This window comes from Plectrocnemia conspersa, unplaced genomic scaffold, assembly GCF_051122295.1.
Source record: "Plectrocnemia conspersa isolate PC_06_02 unplaced genomic scaffold, ASM5112229v1 ptg000014l, whole genome shotgun sequence".
NCBI lineage: Eukaryota > Metazoa > Arthropoda > Insecta > Trichoptera > Polycentropodidae > Plectrocnemia > Plectrocnemia conspersa.
Window position 1 is genome coordinate 9,577,839 of NW_028277178.1, and position 26,541 is coordinate 9,604,379.

General features: G+C 31.4%; 2 protein-coding genes across 3 annotated transcripts in view; one reads left to right on the plus strand and one right to left on the minus strand.

Moving 5' to 3' along the window:
* Miga (mitoguardin) overlaps window positions 1-26,541 on the plus strand; it is a 99,128-nt gene that overhangs the window by 57,246 nt on the left and 15,341 nt on the right. The gene's annotated exons all lie outside the window — the stretch shown is intronic.
* LOC148226169 (protein unzipped-like) overlaps window positions 4,187-26,541 on the minus strand; it is a 31,368-nt gene continuing 9,013 nt past the window's right edge. The window contains exons 2-3 of one of the 2 annotated variants that reach the window (XM_088203597.1): window positions 7,236-7,446; window positions 4,187-7,156 (exon numbers count right to left, since the gene is read on the minus strand). In XM_088203597.1, coding sequence (XP_088059723.1) covers window positions 5,928-7,156; window positions 7,236-7,425 — 1,419 coding nt within the window. In that variant the 5' untranslated portion in view covers window positions 7,426-7,446 and the 3' untranslated portion in view covers window positions 4,187-5,927. Of the gene's footprint in view, window positions 7,169-7,235; window positions 7,447-26,541 lie in introns of both variants that reach the window. The other variant, XM_088203596.1, reaches the window with a different exon arrangement.

Below are 26,541 nucleotides of genomic sequence, written 5' to 3' on the forward strand. Positions count from 1 at the left end.
TTAAAATAGATGCGCTATAAAATATTAAAATTAAAAAATACAATTATTACATTTCTTTCATGTTTTTGAACTTTCATATAGTCGACGGCATCGTAGCTTTTAACGAGCTCACGAGAGAGTTACATTGCCAAGGGAATTTAAAAAGCACCATTATAGACTTTATATATATATATATATATATATATATATATATATATATATATATATATATATATATATATATATATATATATATATATATATATATATATATATATATATATATATATATATATATATATATATTATATATGTAAAATATATTCATTATTATATATGTATTATACTAATTTATATAAACATATTATATTAAATAATATTATACAATAATGTCTCTCATGTAAATACATGTTCAATGTTAACTCTAGCGAAGTCGTAAGCGCCTGCTGTAACCATGAGGTACGACCTCTAAGGGAGGTTGGCGCATTATAACATCTAGCTCTATTTTGGCAGGTGATTTAACGTTTCAATCGTTTTCACGTTGTACATTATATAAAATATAATTCACCTGACCTGAATTTATTATTGATTCGTTTCGCCACAAGCTTTGGCGGAGGTTGGCACTGAGGGTAGTATGAGCTTTTTAATGGCCCTACGGCGCCGGCTGGGCTGGCAGACCCGGGTCGATCGATTGTCTTTTTGCTGAACACACTATGTTCTTCCTTGAGGCATTTGGAAGAATAAAGGCGTCGGATATTTGTCGACACTCTGTAAAGCCCCATTAGCCGGGAGATGATGGTCGAATTTGTCGACGCGGTCTAATTGATGAGACACGATGGAAAGGTGTTTGTCTAGCACGTTTTAGTATCGATTCTCTTCAACATAAAAAGCACTGTCAAACATTTTTGTTTATTCCTGTGTGCTAACTGTTATTAATATCCCATGCCTTAAATGTATAGAACATAGCAATTATTCCTCAAATTCATTTATAGCCATGACAGATATTTTAAAATCATATATTTTTTTTAATATTTCAGATGGATTTAGTATCAATAAAAATGTTTGGTCTTACCATAAATTAAAAAAAACACATAAATTATGATCCCTAATAAATAATGAAATCGACTAGTGCTACGAAAAAAATAATTTTACAATTAAATCAGGTTATTGTATTGTGTTATTTAAGAACATCAAAAACCGTGTATTTTTTGAAGGTTATAGAGTTCTATGAATTTAGAGAAGCTACTCTAAATCAGTGGTTTTTAAACTTTTACTATCATAGTCCCCTAGCATTCCAATCTATGGCGAAACGCAGTTTTAGGCCTTTCATTTTATTTTCTTGTAGAAATCGTAGTTCAAAATTTTATAACGTATGTAAAGATTCGTCTACCCGAGATCCAGCGCACATGCTCTTGACGATTATACTTGATGGGGCATAAAGATCTTTTATGTTTTAAAGAGGTACTGTGTGGACTTTAGTGAAAAGGATAAGATTTTTTTAATAGGTCACTCCGTTTTTTAGTATCTATTATAAATTGAACAGGTGAACATCGTAACTTTGATGTTCAAGTGTATTATGATAACAAGCGTTCTGTGACAACGACGTACTCGGTCAAAATGCGTCTACACCAGATCAGAAAACGATTTTTCTATGAATTTCTAATCTTAGGATTGACAAGAAAATCATCTGTTAGACCTAAGACAGTTAAAACGCCAGAAAATGTCATCAGTAAAAACATTAATTTAGCGATCCGTTGTAAGCATGCCATAAGATTGGGAATACCAAGGCGATGTTTGAAGAATCTTTTGCTGGACGATGTGGATACAAAACATATGTGGTTTCTACAGGATGATGCCACAGTTCACACAGCATGACGTTCGCTCGGAATATTGAGAAAAATGTTCCTTGGAAGTTTGATATTTTTTAAGAGAAACGTAGGATGGCCGGTAATGTCACCAGCTTTAACTCCATGTGACTTCAGGAAAAGGTTTTTAAACAGAGTATTTAAAGGAAAGGAAAGGATCAAACAGTAAAATCCAGGAACGCCTTCAAAAAAGTATTACCAACAACAGCCGCCATTTGTCGGATATGATTTAACACATTAAAACAAAACTGTTTTCTTTATGTACTTTTCAGAAAAATATATTTTTTTTCTCTAAGAATGTAGCTTTGTTTATTTTTATACCATTTCAATTGTGTGAGATCTTTATGCCTCACTCTGTATATTATACTATATTATATTTGCGCTAACAGAATCAGTTCGAGAGCTATCCATTTCATTATTATTCATAATCGAGAAGGAGATGGGAAGTTTTTAAGCACGCGATACGGATATATTATACTTATTATTACTCCTGTTTATATTTTGAACAAATTTATATAAAAAAATCATTGCTATATTTTTTATATTTATCAATCAATTTGAATAATAATAAGTATCTCGAACATACATCCGTATCGTATGCTTTAGAGCTATTAGTAGGAGCGTAGACCCAGATATCTTTTTTTAATTATAAGATGAAAACGATGAAATGGATAGCTCTCGAACTGACTGTGTTAACGCAAATGTAATATAGAGGAAATCTGGTTTAATGAGTTGTTCATAACCCAACTTATGAATATAATCAAGTTTTTTTGCTTCATTATAATGTGTAATGATACAGCTTTGTAAGCCTAAAAAATTTAAAATATTAAGAAATCGACATTATACTACATTTTTAATGTCTTATAAATATAATTTTTCAACAAATTATAGTTTAGAGGCAGTTAATATTATCTAAAATCTGTGGGGAAAGCGTTACAGGCAAGGAACAAATTTTAAAATGTGCAGATTAAAAAAGCTTGTTAATATAGTTAATTATAAAATAATTATAAAACTTAAAAGTAGATAGATCAATTTTTACTATTCAATAAAATATATGAAAAAAATTAAACATTTATTTTTTGCAAAATGCAGTGAACCGCTTATTTTTTTGAAACCGCACTGAACAACCAAGCAAACATAAAAATTCATTATAAAATATTTTGAAGCACAAGAGTATTGGTGTTTGATATAGAGCAAGCCTTTGATACTGCTTAGTTCATAATATGCTTATACCCAAAAGGTTAATCTATATTATATCGCTACAAAAACATCAACTAAAGACCGGCATACCAGTTTTTTAAAGCTGTTCTTCTACATTTTATGTACTAATTATATAAATATTTTAAAATAGATTTTTAAAAAATTTAAGATACGTTAAATTTAAATTAACAAAGTTAAAAAAAGCTTTTATAGTAACTACTTGTAAACAATATTTAGCTATAACTTTTAAAACAGGATACTGCATAAATTTGAGAGCGAGCGTCAATTATTTGGGTCTACAACATTTAGACTAATTTGCGAAATACAGGTATGAGGCTAACCGTTATTGGGACCATATTATCAATATTTAACAGATATAAGCAATTATTACATATATGACTGTTACGGAGTAACACTTACAATTAATATTCTCTACTCTCAAAGTATTCAAAATAAAGTTAAAAAAATAGCATAAAAACATATTTTTATTTTAAAAAAACTGGATTATTTTTAGAACATTGTCAATATTATACTGAAAAATACTATATGTATATATATTAGCAACATATGTTAAAACTATTTTTAAGTAAGTTTTTATGTAAAAAAATAATCAAAACAAAAATAATAATTAAAATAACTTGAAATCTGTGATCTATATATTTTTAATTTAACTGTTATACCTACGTGTACTTAAGTATGTATTTATGTAAATGTATGTATGTACGTGTGTAAAACCTGTTTTGTCTAAAATATGAATATGTTTTTAGTATCAATTTTTAAATATTCATTGTGTTCTGTGTTCCTATTAAAAATTCAAGGTCCTTCAACGAGTTTGCCTCTGTATTTTTACACGTTTATCTCTAAATATATAACGTTTTTTTAACAATATTTAATATTTATACATTAGCATGAGATCCGTAGTCATGTACTATGAATATTTGTTTAGTGTTATGTCGGTACAAATGATACATGTATGTTTATATCTGAAAAGTGTTTCTTGCTTGATGATTTATTTATAAAAATATTTATGTATGATGTTAGTATATGAAAGAAAAACACTTGAGGAATATTTTTGCGGTCTGTTTTTATTGATAAAATACATATGGGAAATTCGAGTGGTTTTATAAATGAAAATCGTTTGATTGTATTTTTTTCAGTATCATTTTATTTAATCACTTTAAAATGAAAACATCATATTTTTCACATCAAACATCACAATTAAGCTTTGCAAATTTGAATTTTTCGACACTATTTAAATATAACAAATAATAATGAATGCTCAGCATATCTTTCCTTTTATTAATTAATTAATTAATAATACACATATTATATCGTAAACAGATTTAGGAACGATTTTAAGAAAAGAAAAACAAAAATATACCGTTTTGCAAAACTTACGGAGGGCCACAACAGTGGTGGTACAACTAAAAAATCAGTTTTTTTCTAATCTTAGTATAAAAATAAAACCTAATTCAACGATCTTTTGTACATATCATTTTAGTGCAAATCATTACGTGTGTGTGTGTGAAGGGAGGGGTTATATTATCCGCGGGAAGCAACGCACGAAATTTGCAAATCGCGGATGGTCGTAAAAAAAATACTCATCTCAATCTACGAAAATATTTGAAAAATAGACTTTTCTGTATCAATCTGTTCGAGATCATACCCACTAAAAAAAACCCTCATATAAACACACGGAGGGGTTTGGACATGTTTTGATATATATGATAAATATATACCGTGCCAAGCCTCTGGACGTTCGATGTCGCATATCAGGGGCAAAATATTTCAAAAGGGCTCTCAGATCACAAATGTGTCCCTTATTTTATTTTAATTTTTAAAATACGGATGACAAACACCGTCCTAAAGTTACTTAATACTTATCAACTTTATGAACTTTAGCGTACACAAGGCAAAATACACGACGTTCAACGCAACAAATCAACGATAATAATTGATATTTTTTATTTATTATTTAAATGTGAAACTTTGCGATAGTCTCGCGATTTTAGCGTTAATTATATACAACAGTATGTATATAACATATACATAATACATACAAGATATTTGTACCTTTGGAATACTGCATACTCGATAGTGTTGTTAAGTGTGTATGTATTTTTAAAAACTTAAGTCTGCTCCTACTAGATAATAGAGATTCATTAACACTTAGATTAAACCTTTGTCTCACAAAAATACATTCGCCGCAACATCTTTTCAGTGTATCTGACGATATACATATCTCCTTATCCTACCAAAAAAAACGCCACTATTTTCGTGTGTCGGTGATGCACCGTCGCCGCTCAAAGCGCATTATTTACATTGGCTATATACAAGTTATCAATTTATATTCATACATAATTATTAAATAATAATTTACATACTTTATTGGAATGAAACATTTCTGTAGTTTGCCATTTACTTTTTTTATTATTTATTTAACTAAGACGAGTGGAATGTAAACTCATCGCGTGATTGATAGTTCACATTTACGCGGTCGACATTAATCCAATTGAAGCAGATATAGATTTATAATATTTACTCAGCGATATAATATCGATCCATCGTGATTGGATCGAAAGACTAGTCAAATCGAATAGACCGCGATAAACTGTCAGAAAGCCGAGAATTTACGTCCTACTGTATATTTAGTACATACGGTGGAAGAATAAAATTGCTCTTCATAAGCTATATAATATAATATTTAACATACAATAATTTAATAATAAAAATGCGCCCAAAATACTCACGTTTCAAAATAATTTAACTTTCCAGATTTCGGCTGTACTCGCATCCCTCATCATCTTCACCATAATTCCACATATAACGCTTAAATATACACTATTTTCACACTCTCCCGAAACCATCATTATTACCACAAATTTACAACAATTGCCTAACGCCGGTGCATAGCGCAGCCACCAACATGATTAAAGATGGCGTGACAATATTGGAAGACCCAGCTCCTAAAATGCTGGCTTGCTGCACGAGATCTTTCTTCTTCAGCGTTTCGGGGTTTCCTTCGTCGGACATCATGCTTTGGTTCTCGCCTTTCTTCGGCGTGGACATCAGTTCTTCTTCCTTCTTTTTCAGCGTTTTCGGCTCTTCTGGCGGTTCTTCCGGCATAGGAGCTTCTGTCGTAGTAGTCGTGGTAGTAGAAGTCGTCGTCGTAGTAGTCGTAGTAGTCGGAACTAATGTATTATTCATCAAGAAATAAATCGCACTGTAAACAGCATTCACGTCCATCATTCCAACTTCGTTCTTGATCGCATTAACCGTTCTGGTTTTAGTAACGCCTTCTGGATAAAATGAAATGAGGGTAGCCGAATATGGCACGTCCCTGTCAGTATAATTACCGTCGAGAGTGACGTTAGTAGCCGTTCCTGGCTCGAGGAACATTTCCACTTTGTAAACGTCCTGTTTGTGTTCAGTTCTCGGTAATCCCCAGCCCATCTCGTCTACAACGGTGCCGTTTTCAGCGCGAACTGTCGTATTCAACCCTTTAATGACGGCGTTAATGCGACCCCAAGATAGCACATAAGTGTAATTATAAGCTAAAGCTGAATCCACACTAATAGAATCCGTATCTCCTTCGTTTCTCAATATCGTTTCAGACAAAACTCGGGCGTCTTTCTTCTCCCGCTTTCTTCCCATGCTGTACCTCACATTTGTAAGCTCGTAACGAGTCGGCTCGGTTTCGACTAAAACTTCTCCTTGCTCGTATTTGACTTCTTTGTCTTGATCGTTAACCACGGTAATCGTTCCGAGGTTCTCTTTCGGATCTAATTTGCCCAAGAAGTGCGTGTATCCCAATTTTTTACCAGCTCCTTCATCTTGACCTTGCATTACCGACACTCTAGCTATGAATGTTTCGGGACTTCCGGTTAAAGCTCCGTTGGGAATGTCTATAAACTTGTTCCACGGCACCCAGGTGAGTAATCCTCCGTTTTCGGTATTATGCAAAATCTGATAACGCGGACTGTGGTGAATGAAACCATGCAGAGAAGCAGTACACTCTTTGTACTTGGGACGCAACTGTCCCGGTATGTAGACTCCGTCGTGCCTTATGCGGCAGACGTAAATAGCGTTGCTGAGTAGTTCATCAGAGTTGGCTGAGTTGATAGCTGAAAATAATGAAGAGATAAATATATACAAAAAAAAAAATAATCAATAAACCGTAGTTATATGTACCTCCCGGCACTACGTTAGTGCTTCCAGTAACGGCATATTCCAAATGAGCAGGGTCTCCGTTGACGGCGTTCCACTGTACAGTGCTTGAAGTCAAAATTTGGTTCTTGTACTTAACGCCCACGTTCGAATCGGCTGAGATGACACACGCGAAGGATGCTAAGAAGCACAACGTCAGTCTGTAATTCTTCATTTTTGGATGTTATACGAAAACCTAGAACAAAGCAAAAGGGAGCGTGCGTTAGAATGCTAGGTTTGATTCGTTTTTAATGCGTTTGACACGGAAGGGTTTCCGTCCTAATCGACCTCGCCTAGTTTGATGCGATTTTAATTATGACTATAGGAAAATATCGATACTGAATCGGTAATGAACCGTTCGTTACTCATTTCGGCTATTCTATCCGATGATGTCAGGGAGAGAGAGAGAGAGGAAGCCCTCCGAGCAAATAAATCTTTCCCTCCATAGCCACCCCAAAGCGGCGACGAGCAAAAAGTACTTGTCTCATAATTGGTACCTGTTTGGTGACTCACGATCGTTGAGCACGCAATTTTGGCCGTTAGCTATTTAGTGACAAGAAAAAATACAATCCATTCGGCTTAGTAATCGGCGTTGCACAATTTTTTTGCCAAAGCTCTTCTGGGAACGTGACGTGACAGATCGATCTTTAATTTACAGCCGTCGTTTTAAGTGTATGATGTACTGGCACGCGAAAGGGAAAGTCGCCTAATACTAACTAAAAAAACATGAGTCAATACATAGATAACGAAGCCCGTTAATACATCAACAAAGTTTTTTGTTGCTGCTTAAAAACGATTTATAGTATTGCATGCTATAGATCACGATTTATCACTAGTTAATATAATTTATAATTAATATCGAGAAGGTGTTTGGCAGCATTATTTTTTCACTTATACTATAAAAACAACAGTTGATCAAAAAAATAAAATGGCAGTTATCTAAGTCAGCATAATGTATATTAAATTAAATGCAAATGCATTTCAAACCTTTCTAATACAATGCTAGTCCATCATTAAAAATATATAAAAAGCTCCCATTAAATGCCAAAATAAATTATCAAAAATTTTAGGAAAATATGTAATATTTCATTTCGTTAAAAAAATGACAATGCGTGTCTAAGCATGCAGTTCAGACACACATTGTCTCGTTTCTTAAAACAACAAAATAGGTATACGCCTTTACAAAGCGACATTCGCTTGATGGGCATCATCCAAGGTCGTTTATTGCATCGGGAATCTTGTGGATCTGGTGATTTATTATATCCGTGATCGTTTCGCAACGACGAAATATTTAAAACTCGTGTTATTTATGTGATTTTTTCTGGTCGTAACAAGGGCTTTTGTGTGTGATCCCAATCCTTTACGCTATTGTTTTGTTTCCTTGTTGACGGATGATTATTTTTCTCACAGTAAATTAACATGAGTTTTGAGAATAAGACCCTTTCAAACGTAAGCATCTGTGTGTGGTCGCCACACCATAAACGAAATAATAAACAAAAAAACACGTTCTTATTGCAGAAATTCCAGAAATCACTCATATTTCCGAGTTAATATTGTACAGCTGTGTACTTTTATTGTTTTTTTAATTAATACAAATAATGCTTGATTTTAAATAACTGGGTTCGAATCCCTTACGGAATTTAGTGTTTTTAAATTTCTATCGTATCTGGAAGATCGGAATTAATGCTTATTATATAATTATAATTCTGATCTATCATCAAGGATGAATATCGTGATGAATAATCAAAATCGAGCTAGGTCGTAAATATCTGATCTCACGGACATATATCGTGATAATTATATAAAATAGAGCAAGTCATGCATATTAGGTATTAAAAATTAATTATTTGTAATAAAATAAAATCAATCTTATTAAATAGTTTAATATAATAATTTAGGTATTCCCATTAAAACACAATTTTTATTTCACACAGTTTTGATATTACTCAATTTTAAAATTATGCAATGCTTAACGCGAACGTTTATTTAGATACAAATATTATTTTAATTCTGTTCTTATCATGTAATACAGATATAGAGTATGTAGATATTTAATAATGAACGTTGGAGCTTCAAATAACTCAAAAGTGGTCGTTTATTGAACATTCATATTCAACACTTAAGCCACCATTATCTACGGCGTGTTGAATAAATTTTCGAAAACTCTCAATTTAGGGGAAAGCTCTGCATTTAATTACGACTGCGCCACAAATTACCATATTTATATCGTCCATCTTTCATTGCTCTTTCAAAGGGTCGCTGCATAGATTGTATCATATTTCAACTTACACAGTTGTGAATATTTGGGTGTCGAAATTTTAAAGTGAAACGATGATGATCGTATGTGCAATAGTAGCACCCCTCAGTTGCAAAGGGTTGAGACTCAATGGGACGCCTAATAGAGACGTTACCATAAAGAGCGGTTGTGGGGGATTCTGTGTGTAATGGAGTAAATTGGTGCAACGGCATCATATCTCGTGGGGAGACGTCCATTACTGCGATTATGCTTCTGTGCCCAAAGAGTTGGTAGACCATTGTCGTCGTCGTGATCGTCACATGGTCTGATGGACGCGGCGCAATCAATCAGCGTGAGCGCCTGCACTTGAGCCTAGACTAGACCCCTAACGCCTTATTTATTCAACAGAATGTGGGTGGTTGGGGGACCGGAGAAAGTGTCGCAGTGGGGGGCTTACGTACACCCCTTTTCCGGGCGACAGGTGGAGAATACGTGCAGCGGGGTGTTTTCAAAGGAACTAAATGTCGAAAGGCGCCTTTCTGAAGTTTACACAGCGAAGTTTTATATTTACCATTTTTCGTCTCTAAAGAAGTTCGAATATTTGAAATAGGAATTAAGACGACAGGCGTTTTATAGCTTTTGAAACTTTGGAGTATTTCGCTGAGTAAATTTATAGCGCTGTGAATATATTGACTTGTGCAAATGTTCATATGTACACAAAACAGCTCGTGTTTGCTAGATTAGAATCAGATGGACCATTAGTAGTAGTCGGATTATATTTATCTAGATTTCCTTAACCCCACAGATACATATTTGTCATTTTTAAAATGCTTATGCATTATTGTGTAAACCTGATATTTGACTTATTACAATATTATAATAAATTAATAACTACTTATTCAATAAGCCAAATGAAGGAATTGAAACATTTGTAATTCACACAATATAATTCACAATTTAAAAGACTTCGTGTCACTATTATAATAATTTTATTTCAATATGGATCACAGCCGTAAAATCTAAAATCATTCAACCATCAATGAAATTTATATTTAGTAGAAGTGTGGGTTACTTATTTAAAAAGGAATACAGATTCAGATCAATCAGACATAATGAATAACTACAAGTGAGTATTAATCACCAGACTTTTTAGTCTGGAAATCAGTGCCATCTATATAAATAATTATAAAGTATGAGTTTTAATTTATGATCAATAGATGCCACTTTGCAGCTGAGTTTATACATAAAAAATCAAGGTTGTTGCTGTGGCTCGAACCTAATACCTCTGAGTTAATAGTGTATGTTATTCCGACTTTAAATTAATGTATATATATATGTACTTCGAAAGCACTTATTTAATTTCCTGGTAAGGAATATATACTACGGATTGCAATAATACCGGTATTACCAAGAGAAAAACAGTCAATACCGGTATTGATAGAATACGTAAAAAATGCATATAAATTTTAAAATATTGATATCCTATGCCGATACAATTATTATTATTTTATTTTTCGCATCTGCTTTCAAGCAATATGGGAATCGTTATTTTAGTAGTTCTAGATATCGTCTTCAGCAAATAAAATGTACGGATTTGAGAGAAAAAATTATTTCGTTTCTACCAGTATTTTATTTTATAATACCGGTTGTATCTAAGGTCGATATTTGACCCAATACCAGTATTAGAGATATCGGTACTACTGATATTGCAATCTCTAGAATATACATAATCCAGATATTCTGGAAAACTTCGTTTTTGTGTGCCATCTAATTATAAGCGCTTGCGTTTCCGAGTATTATTTGAAGTACCACATTCAAGAACAAACTTCCTATCCATCTGTTGGATAGTATTGATTTTTTTCTTATGAATTATACTCGCTTTTAGTTTACGCATTGTGTTCTAGGTATTAGTATATTTAATTAATTTTAATATGTATATTGTTATTATGTATTTTTTTTCCTATTTATAATAAATTAATTAATCGATAATAAACAATTGGATTCTACTAGTAATAAATCCATCCTCTATTGAATTCAGTGAATTTAAAAATATAAATGGATAACTGTCAGCTTCCTATTCGTCTATTTATGTATAACAAATATACATACATTTGGGGAGAAACGATTATGTACATAATATATAAAAAAATATTGTTTACCTAGATATTTAAAACAATTTTTTTTGCATAAAAATCATATCGTTATATTTTATATTGTATATAAAAGATGATTTTTTCAGTTAGAATTTGCTTTGAAGTCTTAATGCTGTAACGGAGGAAATGACCATATAAATCTGAATGGCATTTAGGGATGATATTCGATACATTTTGGGAAAGGTTCAGGGGGACTAAGGCCACCCCAGAATCTTTCTTATAGCAGGAGGTAAAAAATGTCGATCGATTGAATTTTTTTTGCTATCAATTCAACACATACGCCCACTCGCGTGTCTTCCTCTAGATTGGAACCGCATTAGGGGGAGTAATTGTTCACTTAGCGCGTAACCGATAGGGGCATTAGGACAGATTATATATGGATTTACAAGTCCCTTCTACATTGTCTTATTCGTACGGCGCTAAATCCACTCAAAGTTTTCGATTATACTTAATCCACGCATTCAATTAATTCGTTCGAATCACCAGACGGAACAAAATTCGCCAAAACGTATTATATACGCATACAAATTGCGCTTCCCTTTTAGATCGCTATCTCTTAGGAGCGTCGTGTTTGTTTCCTGTGACCGAAATTTCAATAAAACTGGGGGAGAGAATGGGAAGCGGAAATTCGTTGTTACCAACGAAAGACAATGAAAAATGTATCATTACTCAAAAAGAGATTTGGTACAGCTCTTATATAACACGAGCTTTCGATAATCCAGTCACGAATGGTTCGACGAATTTTCGGCGGTATCATGGTACTCCTATACTTCATGTTTTGAACGCGAAAGCAAACACGCTCTTCAAACACTGCATTGTTGGCGCATAACGGTCATAAAAAAATACCACTAAATCAATTTGTCCGACAGTAGGGTCCATATTTTTATAATTTAATGCGCCGGAACAGAGGGGCCCTGTCTTTCATTCTGAGAATAAATCTGATTTCATACGTGTTTAATAAATTATATTAAACTCTCATGTGTTCAGTGTCAATAGTGAGAATCTATAAATAGTGCCAAAATTGATACTTAAATATTTAATATTTATTATTAAAAGAACAATTATTTATTAGCATATATTTAAATGTGAATACAGTAAATTTGATTGATTACAGAAAGAACAGAAGATATTAAAAAATTGTAATACGGGACCAACTTCAACTTTAGAACGCATAATAAATTAAATATGCCATGTTCTAAAAACGTTTATAAAATTATTTATTAAATATGTGAAATAACAGCGCAATATTATATTATTTTTTAATTAATTCAGAATCACGAAATTACATAGTGGTTAAATATTTTAGAGAAACATACAATACAAAAAATTAATAAAGTCGTGTGTAATTGTTGCAGCTTTATTTAAATCTCTCAGGCTTGAGCACATTGTGAATAACATCAATAGCCAATTTAATAGCAAAGAAAATGATTTCGAAAAAATTCTTTTGCTTATCCCAAAAAAATCAACCAAAATTCCTTTGCTTATCCCAAGAAGCCAACATTTATAAAAGACATAGATAAATTTTTTTTTTTATTAAATTTTAAAGAATATTGACCCACCGATAAAATAAAATATTTCTGATTCAGCTCTTTACAAGTTTGTCGACCTCTGCTTTAAATAATCTTTTGACATATAGAACAAAAGTTTCACTTTTGTATTAATATTTAAATTTAAAGGATCGATGTAATACAATAAAAAAAAAACTCTCCTAACGAGAAAGAATTTAGCTTTACTGACATTTTTGCTTGTCGTAATGATTTTTATTTATAATTTATAAAAATAATATCCATGTCAAATGTTTATAAAGTCGCACATACTAATTGCTACATATGTTAAAATAAACTTATTCATGATCAATATTAAACATATTTTTTACAGAAATAAGCATAATCTAGTGCATTGAACCCATAACATCTTACGTCTGAGAAGTTTTGGCAAACTTATCCCGAACGGTATGTCCGTCGATTGTTTCGACGTTCTACCTGTTGATTTATTGTCATGGATATGATTCTCGTAACGAATAACCCTAAATTTGCTTTTCACGACACAAAACCATTAAAGCGTTTCCATACGGAAACCCTGACATTGTCCTTTGCGATGCGTGCATTCACTCCAACCCTGAAACCCCCCTTTCCATACTCCGCTGTCCGCATGAAATAATAATTTCATGAGTTGTTTTTCTACATTACGGGGGTAGTCGGGATAGGGTGGTTTTCACGCCGCCCCCGCCGAGGTCATACAATAAAACCGCGCTGGGGTCCAATTTACCCGGCGAGGCTTTTCCGTGCGAATTTTCCGCGCGCCGGTGTACGTGTTGCCATGACAACACCCCACAACGAGGGTAACTACCCTTTCTTCGATTGCACGGAAAATTCTCTGTTTGTGTTTACAGAGTGCAGTGCGCACAATCGATATGCGTTCGTTTGTTACGGGAAAATGTCGAGGGGATTCCCATGTGGGACTATGGTAGAATGTGTAGATAAGACTAATTAAACCTAAATTAACCCCAGAATTAAATTTACCTAACAAAATATTGCGTCACCCAGTTTCACCCCTGTACATATACGCCTAATGCTCGATAAAATTAATTAGGTGTCGATCGAAATACATATTTATAAGTTTGACGATTATATTTCAATGCCAAATGAGAAAACCATAATAATCATATTTTTAAAGCATATGATTTTTTTAGATGAATAATAATACTTTCTATCTACTGTATTTCTACGAACAAAAAATGCATATAAGTCATTTTCTTCAGTCGCATTTTTAATAAAACATACAGTAGATGTGAGATTTTTATAGCTTGTATATTAAAATTGAATTAGCCAATTTACACTTAGACCTATACTATATACATATATTTTTGTAAACACAATTTTTCTGCCATTACATTAATACATCGCTATATTAGAATTTCGCTATAAGCTCTGCCCAGTCCATATATGCATATACATACATATATTTTCGTTTAATTTACAACTTGGAACAAAATTTTGAGTTCATATTATGTTAAACGGCAATTTTTTCTGCGTATTTAAACCATAAAATAGATGTAATGATGTATTTTTAAATTATAGAAATTCTTTTTATATAAATACTTAGGTTAAGATTTCACCATAAATATATTTATAAATACTAATATCGACTGTTAAACCTCTTCATTCAAATCAAGTTCAATTAATGATGCACATACAAAAATTAAGCTGAAGCAATCCATTGATCATTCTAAGAGCGAATTCAAAAACGATTCACTAATCTGATTTTTGTATCTATTTAAATAAAAAATATAAAACCAATGTTTACTTTTAGCTATGTGAAAATACACATAACGATCCAGATGTTCTAGTTCTTCAATGGACTCGCATATGTGTGTGCATACAATATTTATCAGAATTTAGATCTACATGTAAATAAATATTTTATGAATAGAACATACTTTTATTTTATTTATTTATATAATATCGCGTGATTAATTATCCACATATATATAACACTAGTATATTTATACTTCAATGTCAGGCCTACAATAATCAATCTTTAACGCCCTCTAATTGCCTTCTGTCATATGTTCACAGGTGTTGAGATCATTTTTAATTTATCATTCTTAAATCCATTATGCAATAATAAAACATGTCCGTCAAATATATTACTTTAAACTGATCCATCTTGTCTTTTTTCAAAGGTCACAAAACCTAGTATTACAATGTGTTATACTATAGTTATTTTCTCATGTTTTTTTTACTGCATTTCGATCTGTTCGATCTTCGAAATGGCTTTAAAGACATAATGGGTCCTAATTGAACTTTACACAGTTAAATTGAAAGGCAAACAACCGAGACTAAGTCGACGTCCGAAGCAGTCCAAATACACAGTACATACAAACAAAACCATTTCGTTTTTTTTTTGGTTTCATTTAAAAGTTTAACGCTTTCAATACTGTAAACATAGCATAGCACAACGACCCATTGTTCTTTTTATCATATACGCTTATTATAATAACCATGCGCCGCGGAAACGCTTTCTCCAATCCGATTTTGCATAATACGGTCGTTTCGGTTTGCATATGGCTCTAACCATACTACTTTTTTCATACATATTTCTGCCATTCGTTCTTTTTATTTTGAAACACCCAAAAACTGTTTTGGAATATTTTTATAAAAGATCTGCTTATACACATTTCGTTTTCGTGTTTGTTGAACTGTGCGTGAGCTGATAAAAAAATGATCACGAAAGGTGAACCGCAACAAAACGATCTTTAAATTATTATACTACAAGAACCCCTATTTCTCATATCGAGGGGTTGTTCTTCCGCGCCGCTTACATTTTATATTAATACCAATAAAAAAAATATTATAAATAAATATTTGATAACTATCCGCGGCGTTTGATCTGATCTTGACTTTACCCCTAGAAGGGCTTGAAATAGATTTTGCCTTGAAGGGACAAATCATCCCTCTCTTCTTTGCCATTTTCTACTGCGTAATTTCGCTACCCTTCGTCTCTGAAAAAATCTTGTCAATACTCAATGTGAGTAATGTGAATTTTATTAATTTCAAATTCAAAGGATGAAAAATTAAGATAATATATACATTGGTAGTTTTCCTGTGTTTACTACATAATAAAATAACAATAATTAAACTCACATTAAAAATACATTAATTAATCTTGTAATTTAAATTTAATTAGTATTATCGCACTCAATACTAATTTTTTCCCATATTTATTAATGACCTCTGATAACACTAAACAAATTTGAACTTGTTTTATTGCTACAAAGAATTCTCTCATTAACTGTTAATAGTTTTCTATGATTGTTATTTTTTTATTTATTTATATTTTTAAATCAAATTAAAACTATCGTGACCTAAAAGGTTAAAGGTTACCTCAATGCGTAACGATATTAAAACAAAAATAGTATTACTACAATACACAAAAAATATAATACAAGTAAAATTTAAAAAAATGCACAGTAAAATATGTAAAAATCATAATATTTTAAATTTAAATGCTACGAACCAGACCACGTATTTTATATTAAGTGCAATGTCATCGTACAAAGGAGCTGGATAGCGACAGCCAACAAGCAATAAAAGAGGACGAGATCGTGATTCTTGAACTTGACCCGGAACCCAAAGCTGGAATTCCTTGAAAATAGTTTTATTGTCAACAGCATCTTTTAGCAGTTTGAAGAAATGCTAAGTGACATACTACTTTCTGCGAGAAGCGAATCGTATCTCAACGCTTCTAGAAGAAAGGTGCTGGGATAGAAAAACGGATATATAAAAGTATCACAATAATCTTTTCTAAACTTTATAGAATATTCGGGGATTTTAAATTATAGATCCCGATTCAAAAATGCTACGAATTAAAATGTCATAGAAGACGCGAATAACTGACGAATCGTCTAAGTGAAACGCGTCATTTACGCGTAGAGAGAAGCTCTACGTGCTCTCAAATGTGATTCCGAGATGTATAGTAAAAGTTTCTCTAGCCAAAATGTTGTCACTGAGGCGAATGGAATCGTGAAAATGCCAAAGTATGGAACTTTCCGACACTAAATAGACGATTGACGAAAGCTCATCTCCATAGAGAGTCCGCAACAGATCGAATACATTTAAACAATTTTAAAGCATATACACACAGAAGAATAGTTGAATTTGTAACTGTCGTTTGTCATTTATATAAAACGCAAAGAGCAGAGGGTCCAGGTTAGACCCTTGAGGAACCCCTGAGGGGATGAAATGTTCTTTCGACAATCGGGTCCAATAGTTGCAAACTGTCTACAATCCGAGCAAATTAATTCCGATAATTATTTTAATATTAACCCAAATATTATTTAAGATAATATTGCGCGTTCTTTTTCAGTAAAAAATAATCCAGTACTAATATTAATATTGTACACTCTTTTTTATTATTATAATATAAATTATATTATTGTATCATAGTAGCAAAAAACTTGTCATATAGTTTGCTACAATAAATATCGATTATTTTATTTGAAATGAAATACAAATATCATATCAAAATAAATATATTCTCTATTGTTAAAATGACGGTTCAAAAGGCAACTTTTGCAAAGAAATATACTATATAAAATTTTAACAATCTATGTGTGATTTTTTTGCTGAAAAAATTAATTAGATATGTTAAAATACTTAAAAATGTTTAAATATATCGATTTGAAATACAATAACATTGTTTTGAAAATACAAAATGTAAAAACATATTTGCACAAAGGCTCCATGTTATATAACGTACCTGGTGTTATTGCAAATGTTAGATTAGCATAATCAAAACAGGTTTATTGATATTTGATGTGAAAATTATTATAAAGTATTAGTAATTGTGATGGACAAACTATTTAATACATGAATATGTTTATAATTGAGTTATTAGAGTATTTTTTTTGTTTTGACGTAGCACATTTACATAATATAACTTCAAATTAATTAAAACATCTCGTTGAAGGACGCGTCCGGAGCATGTTTTAATTAAACCTTCAATTAATAACCAACTTTGTACCAACATAGTATACTATATTATACATACATATAAATAACTAAGCGGTGTTTAATGGCACGTAAACGCCGCACAATGTGCATAATAGTCCATTTTCCATTTTGCGGAAAGAAATTTAATTATGTATGTGTATATATAATATGAAAATATTTCTACATCTCTAGATGTAAAACTGCGTTTTCTCCGGTAGGCAATTATTGCATCTAGCAAGCGGAAGGAATTCTTTGTTGATCTCCGAAGCGTTTTCTTCACATCAGTCACATGCAGTATTGTCGGAATTCGAACTAACTATGTCCCGTGTGCCAACGTGTATAATATTGTGAATACAAAAGTGGCGTTGAACCCACAGGTAAAAATGCACGGCCTCGAGGACGAGGGATTCCAACCCGTCGGAACAATACGGCGTGACTTTCGACCGGAACAATGAGCCGGTTGTGGATTCGCGTTAAAATTGCACCTATACAACAATACAGCACACACATATGAAACTGCGGTTCTAAACATTAGTTTTCGCGACATGACGTCATTTTAATTTTAGATTAAATATTTAATTTTAATAAGTAAAACTTAAAACCCAGAATTTTTGTGATTTTAATAGATATAATGCTCGTAAACCTAATCCAGTTAGTGCAGAATTTTCTATTGATAATTTTGAACTATTATATTATTAAGTATGAAAAGTTGAAAAGAACATCTCTGACATTTCACTCTGATTTATTTTTATTATTTAAAGATAAACTCGCTCTTTCAAACAAACGTACGTTTTGATTTGTGAGCAGCAAGGCAGCAAGGTTTGGCGTTACTATTCCGAAAATTTTAAACCATTTGTAAATAACCAGCAAAAAAACTTGAAAACCAATCATTTTTTCATTTTTGCAAGAGTTAAATAAAAATGAAATGCTCAAGAAGAAGAACCGAAAGATCGGTAATAAAGGTGTCGAAAATATGTTTACACCTTAAAAATCACTTTCAAGGTGTAAACATATTTCATATGTGTGTCTAAAAAGAGATGCAATTGGCCCGCCAACATCCTTATCTGCGATACGCCAGAGCTGTCTCAAACCTGCATTATAAAATATATGAAATATCTTCACAAAAACACATCACAACAGATAACATCCGACAATATATCATCTCGATGCTCAGTGAAGATTCGTTAAGGTTATTTTCAATGCAAATTATATCCGAAATGATGACATAATAAAATATAAAAAAATCTTGATATTAATCTGAACAAAGAAATTGTTAAATTGATTCTCAAATTTAAATGTGTTTTAAAATGTTTAAAATGATGTGTTAGTGTTAAACATACATTGCCCGTTAATGAACAGCTGTAAATAAGTAGAAGCTGATCATGCTTTTAGCTAGCATCAAATGATGTGAATTATCATCCCATGAAATAAAGATAGTAAAACAATTTTTAAAAAATACTTTTTATTATATAACTTATTATATAACTAAGCACATATTCAATTAGTTACTGGTAATGCTTTATATTTTAAATTAAAGTTTATTTTAAATAAATATACTTTTTAATATAATATTTATAGTTTTTATATTGCTAGTATTAAATTGTCTTTGCTTATTCACAATGTCACAAAACAATATCAATAAATTTTCCATACCCATTAAATATTTTAAGAGCCAATTGTATAAATACTATAAATGAATCACTATTTTCAGAATGCTTATCTAATGAATGTATTCATAAAACCTTGAACTTTCAATTTTTTTATATTGTGCTTATACATATACCCTATTTACCTACTAACACAACCCCTCAAATTGATTAGTACTAGATGGTTCTAAAAACACCCTCGACGCAATCAGCTTTAATTATGTCGATGTGTATACAAGAATCATTAAAGGCAGTACTCAAATTTATAGACATAATTTTATTTTATGTACAGCTAATTAGTTATCATGTTCCAAAGTTTCGACGCTCAACCGCAACGTTGTGCAACATCAAACAAGTTATACGGGAGCAAGTCAAACTTGAACTCATCCCCCTTGTGTGTGCAGTAGCAGGAAACTCAATTGTACCGAGAAAGCTCAATTGCTTTGTGTTTGAGAATAAGCCTTGCGATGATGTCATCTTTGAATTTTAAGCACTGCAATACATTCGTGCACCAATTGGCCGGTTTACGTCACTAATAAAAGCTGGATGACTTCACTGGAGATAAATGAATGGCACGGTTAATTTAAAAGGATGGATAGTTTAGCGCAAACTATTCCATGGATTCCTAAGAAGATTGACCCATTTGTCTTGAGATCAGAACCCCTGAAGCGTCAATTCTATTATAAATAAACACGGTTTTCCAATGCACATTCAATTATGGAAACACGCAATCGCTTCATCTCTACAGATAAAATCAATAAAATGTAACGTTTTATGGTTCGGCGGCGTCTTGAGATTAAAATTGGTAATGACAAATTGTATTTGATGGACATTAATGGATAATCTAAACAACCCCAGGGGGTTATAATAAAAAGCCTCATTTAATTTTATTGCACACAACATCATCCTATCACCCTCGATTGAATTTTTGCATGGGGTAGTTTCGCTTTTGAGTCCCCTGTTTGAAATTTGTACACGTTATGTGCGCTACTCGTTACTTTGAGAGTAATAAAGTTGAGAAATGCTGATGTGGCTCGTTTGCTACATAGAAACTTTATAATGACTCAAACAGAGTATACCCCATAGAGAATACAGCACGAATTATTTTTATCTGCTTTATGGATGCTTTCAGCTCGTTTTTATTACGTGACATAGATTTGTATTCCACCGATGGTTTTCATTAAACTTTGCAATATATTGCAATAAATATATATGTAATTAATATATTGTTTGCATTGTAATACTCTATTGCAGAGTAATAAATTTATTTTTAAAATAGATAATATATAAAATTATTACAGCCATTAAATAGTAAAACAGAACTCTAAGTTGGCACGAACAGTTAAGCGTCAGATATGTTACGGTGTCTCACGACAGCTACTTCAAAAATATATATTTTACTAATTATTGAGAAAGAAAATACATTACAAAAATAGACCTATTAATATACTCTCCAAAGCTCACATGGGATTATCACACGATGAAAGCTTAATGTAGATATGAATTTATTTTATAATATTTTTAATGTGTAATGACTTAATTATGTATCATTCTACTTATTGCATTCTTGAACGTCTATATCCAATATTTTTACAGCTGTTCATACCAAATTTAGTGAGTTAATAAATCTCTGTTTAACGAAGCTGTCACATAAGACACACACTTTATTATGATTTATAATAAAGATGACATGCTCTTACAATTCTCGGACATTGTCATCCTTATGACATTAAAACGTGTTATTATATTTTTATATGTATGCAAATAATAACAAGAAGTCAACGTAGCTTGAAGGTTGACTGCTTTGAACGCAGTAACATAAAAAAAATTGATTAAAATTTAAAACCTTTTAAATAATATTTTCATTCGCATACTCGTCAAAAAATAACATTTAACGCATATCTGTTAAATTAAATGAATCATTTAAAATTTAACCTTTAATTAAAAGTGGTGAAGCATCAGATGAGTAATGTGGTTAATTTATTTATTTTACTTACACTCAACATGATAATACTATATCTGTGTATAAAACATTCCATATGTAACTGTAAACGCGTTATTAAGAAATTGAATTAATCAGAGCGTTTCTTGTGACTCACGTCAGGATTTTAATATAATAAAAAAATATTATTATTCATGTTTCGCGATAAGAAAATGGACGTGATACATTAACGGTGTATTTTATACAATAATCACGATTGACATTATATTATTATATCGGTCGTGAAGTAGATGTTCTTGTATCGCTCAATAAAATAAAAATATATTTTTAGCGTTTGGTTCTAAAATTGTTGTTTTAAACCAGTAAGGTTTGCATAATCAATTTTACTCTCGTTTGATTACCATATAGTTTTGGTTGTGGACAACATCGTAAAATTACGCTGTAAAATGAATAATGCATTCTGGGTGCAAGTTTCCCGCAAAGGAGGCTGCGTTTCAAGATCACGGTCTGTTGTATAACTGAGCTTTATCTGATATCGATGAGTAATAATTGCATGTAATTTAAATCGTTTAAATAAATAATGTAATTTGAACTGTCATAATTAACAACATTTAAATTTATTGTAATTAATAGTAAAGGCGCCCTATGCCTTCATTAATAAATTATGCATTAAATTCACCCTTGCGATCGATCAAAATTACAATAAATTGTAATCAGGGCTTTTTAAAAGCATTTTACTATAGAAAATTATATTCAAATATCATTTAAATTAAATTTAAAGCAGCTTTTCCTATGCCACGAAGCGCATAAAAAATTTAATTTTTTTTTGAGAAATTTATTTATTTCAAAATTTATTGCTATGAGAGTATTAGTCAACGTGTATTTAAACCGAATTTAGGTCAATAGGAGAGCGCAAAAACAATTATCACTTCTCAGAAGTAAAAAATTCACGTCAAAAGCAATAAAATCGTGTCTTTGCCGAGCGTTCCCACTGCGACTTTCTTTCTATATTATGTAGGAAAAATTTTCGAGAGTAAAAATACATATATAGGGATTGTGATGTAACATATGTATATTATATAACAAATGGAAATGAGACTCTCATCGTATACATAATATAAAAAGGTATGGGATTCGTCCTATGAATATTCTCAGAGAAATTTACAATAAAATGTAAAATACGTAAAAAAAACATAAAATGTATTATGTTAAATATAATAGCCATAAATTGACATAGAAAGTCAAGTAGACAAGTTTTCATGGATAGCTTTGAAAAAAAAAACTTTGAAACGCACACTTAAATTTACTTATATTATATGTATATAATAATAGTTATTATATTTCATTACCTATTTGTTACTTTGCTTTTACTAACCGCGAGGATATAAAAAGGATATGTTATTTTAAACTTCACACAATGATGTAAATTACCATTTCTATAGAAAACTAAAATTAACTTATTTAAGTATTATTACTTCAACGTCATTTTGCTATTTTCTGGCATTGAAAAGATCAGACTTTAATATATACATATGTACTTATAATATTATCAGTTTAGTAAACATCTATATATACCCAAACCTATATTATTTTTATTAAGATGAAATGATCTAACAGTTCATTTTTTGTTCATTATTTATACGTCCGTCTGGCCAGTCGTGATTTCATCCAAATCGAATCGGTTACTTCTAGTCCTTTGTAATAAAACACCGATCGACGCCCGTCTCGAATTCTTACCGTTTCAAACCTGTTCTTCTCTAAAACATTTTTTTCTTTGCATAAACCGCCTACCAAAAATCTGCTTGGTGCGTTCGCAAATTATTCGAAATCATCAAGATAATCTGTCGGGATAATAACTCGCGGAATAATTCCAGAAATGAGCCGACGCAGTTTTTAACGTTTTTTTACCTCTCGGGAAGGGTCCAGACCCAGACAGGCTGACCACTATTGTCCTCTACGGAGGCCATCGACCGATCTTTCGTCCCACACTACTTCTAGATTAGGCCCTATGCGTTCGAATCGGTGTCAATTTGGAGATTGATTCCAACAATCGATGGATATGGAACCTTAGAGCATATACAATATTCTTTAACATGTACCCATACTAATTTTATACAATTTTTCTGAATTAATATGTTAACTGGTATGATCCACAAAATTTGTGAGATCTTATATAAACACACTACTGTTGCTTAAAAACTGTAAGAAACAGCAACTGAATCAAATGAGTAAAATTTTGCATTATATGTCATTACTTTAGGGTCTTCATATGCTAACACAGAGAAAGTATAGTCAATTTATTCGATCTGAAAACAATTAAGTCTATGAAGCGGTAATATCTGTTTTATTAATAATGATATAACTTTCGATCAATAGATGTCATCATGATGCAGTTCGAGCAAGTTTTTTTAATATAAATAAAAAAATGATTATGCTACAGGAATCGAACCGGATTCATTTTATCACTACAGTTGATACAGTATTCATTACAATTTATAATAAAGCTAAAATCGTTCCATCAGATTGATGTTTCTCAACATGAGTGTCATAGTAGCTAGGCGTCATACAACAGACCGTCTCAAATCGTTTGCATTCAATTGGAATATTTGCTTGAAAAATGCAAAAAAATGTACGGCTATTACCTCACTAAATTTAGATACTGGTTGACCTTAAACGGCAAGCAGTTAAAACGATCATAATAATTATGATATTACATAATAATAATCTTATAATATTCCGCCGCTTTTTTCTCACATATTTTTCACAGTTATAATACGAATGTAATATGTTAATATACATACGTAATTTCTTCTCACAGAGAATATTTTTTACCTCCCGTAGAGTTGGCTGTATCATCTATGCATTTTTCGATTAAGAATCGACAAAAAATAACCATGCATAATTTTATTTGATGATTTTTATATATTTTATATATACATATACATGTATGCGTGTATCAATTGTAAATAAATATTTGTGAATGTTAAGGTTTTACGAGAGATAAAAGCAAACAGTTTCTCGAGTCTGCCACGGAATTAATGGCTCATTTAGACGGTGCGAAATTGCGTTAAACATTTACAGCGAAAGATCGTAGATTTGCTTTTCTCGGCAAAATTTAATTTCTGTCCCCCGAAGTTTAATAAAATTATGTAATTTGTTTTAATCTATAATATTTCACTTAAATTACTTAAACCCAATAGCTATGATACAATAAATAAATGATTGAGTAGTAGTTCGTTTAGTAATTTATATGCCTGTCAGAATCGAATTGATGGAAATCAATAAAAATGTTTTGAGGTCGGATGTTGAACTATCTTAAAGGCAATGAATAGAAGCTATGCTTAAATTATCAATCATACTTTAATTTCTTATTTCTATTAATCATACGTACAATATAAATCTTTTCTGAAGAAATATAATGATAGTTCTAACGCTTCACCCATGTCCCTATAGCTCCAATTGAATTATTGCCACATGATTTATTAGGCTTCGAGACTCTACTTGAGCGCATTACCGTCGAATTGGCTCAAATCATTCTTTGTCAATCGACTTTTCTCTCCCTCGCTTTTGATATATCAAGATGTAGTATCATTATCATAAGAGCAGTAGCGACTGAGCTGATGTTACCCGGCGAATCATTCCCAAGATGGATATGCACCGATGGATGCGGAGTGTGTTGAACCTAACTGTTGTGCAACTACAATCTGATCGCCTTGCGTCCGTCTAGGACCCTGGACCAACCAGCTTGGGAACTCCTGAAGCGAATCGTCAAGCTGGCAGGTGGAAAAGCCCTTGGGAGTTCGATTGAATTAAGCGAAGCATAAATAATTTGCTGTGCTCAGATTTGGATTAAATGAATCAGTATCAAAATGAAATGTTTTAATTAACATAAGTTTAATGGCATTTCCAATTTTTAATTATCATTCCTGACATGTCTAGACGTCGTTTCATTATGATTATGACTATTTTATACATCTTGTTTGCATAATTATGTGATTTTTTTATTGGTATTCAAATTGAGATATCTATTTTTATATATATATAAAAATTTTACTTTCAATTTTTAACTTCGTTACAAAAATAATACAATAATTTAATTCATCGGTAGACCTACATATGCATATGTACTATAAAATAAAATACTTTCTAATTTTATAGCATACAACATTATTATTCTCAAGCTTCATTATACTTAAAATATAAATTTATCAATATTTTTAGTAACATACTTTGGCGACATAAAACAATAATTTTAAAATTAAGCTATGCTTTTGCGTGGGTAATAATAACTATCGTTTTATTTATGCTACTTTTATGAATTGTCCGTTGATTTTTCAACGGCTATGATATGAGTATTTTAAATCAAGCATAATTATGATCCATAATTTCTTGGTTCATAATATATTAATATTTTAAATTATTGACTTAAATAATAACAGTATAAAAACATACTTTGCAATAAGATCTTTACCACAAAGATAGGAAAGCTTGATTTATATGTAAAATATGATTTTACGAATTACAACTGCGTAACGTCACAACGGAATGCGAAGCAATAGGAGCACCACATACGATCATGACTCGTAACTTCAACTCTTTAAAATCTATTCTTAGCTCGCAGGCTGTATTAAATAAGCAGCGTTTTAATTTTTTTCTTTTTTTAATCCATTTTTCCTATAACTATTTAATAATATCATTATTTTTAAATTTATGATGTGTTCATTATTTGCACTAAATCAAAAGTAAGAATGTTTAAAATATATATTTTGTATAAGCAGCATTCACATTTAGCTATGACGCATTTAAAAGTAGTTTGTTTG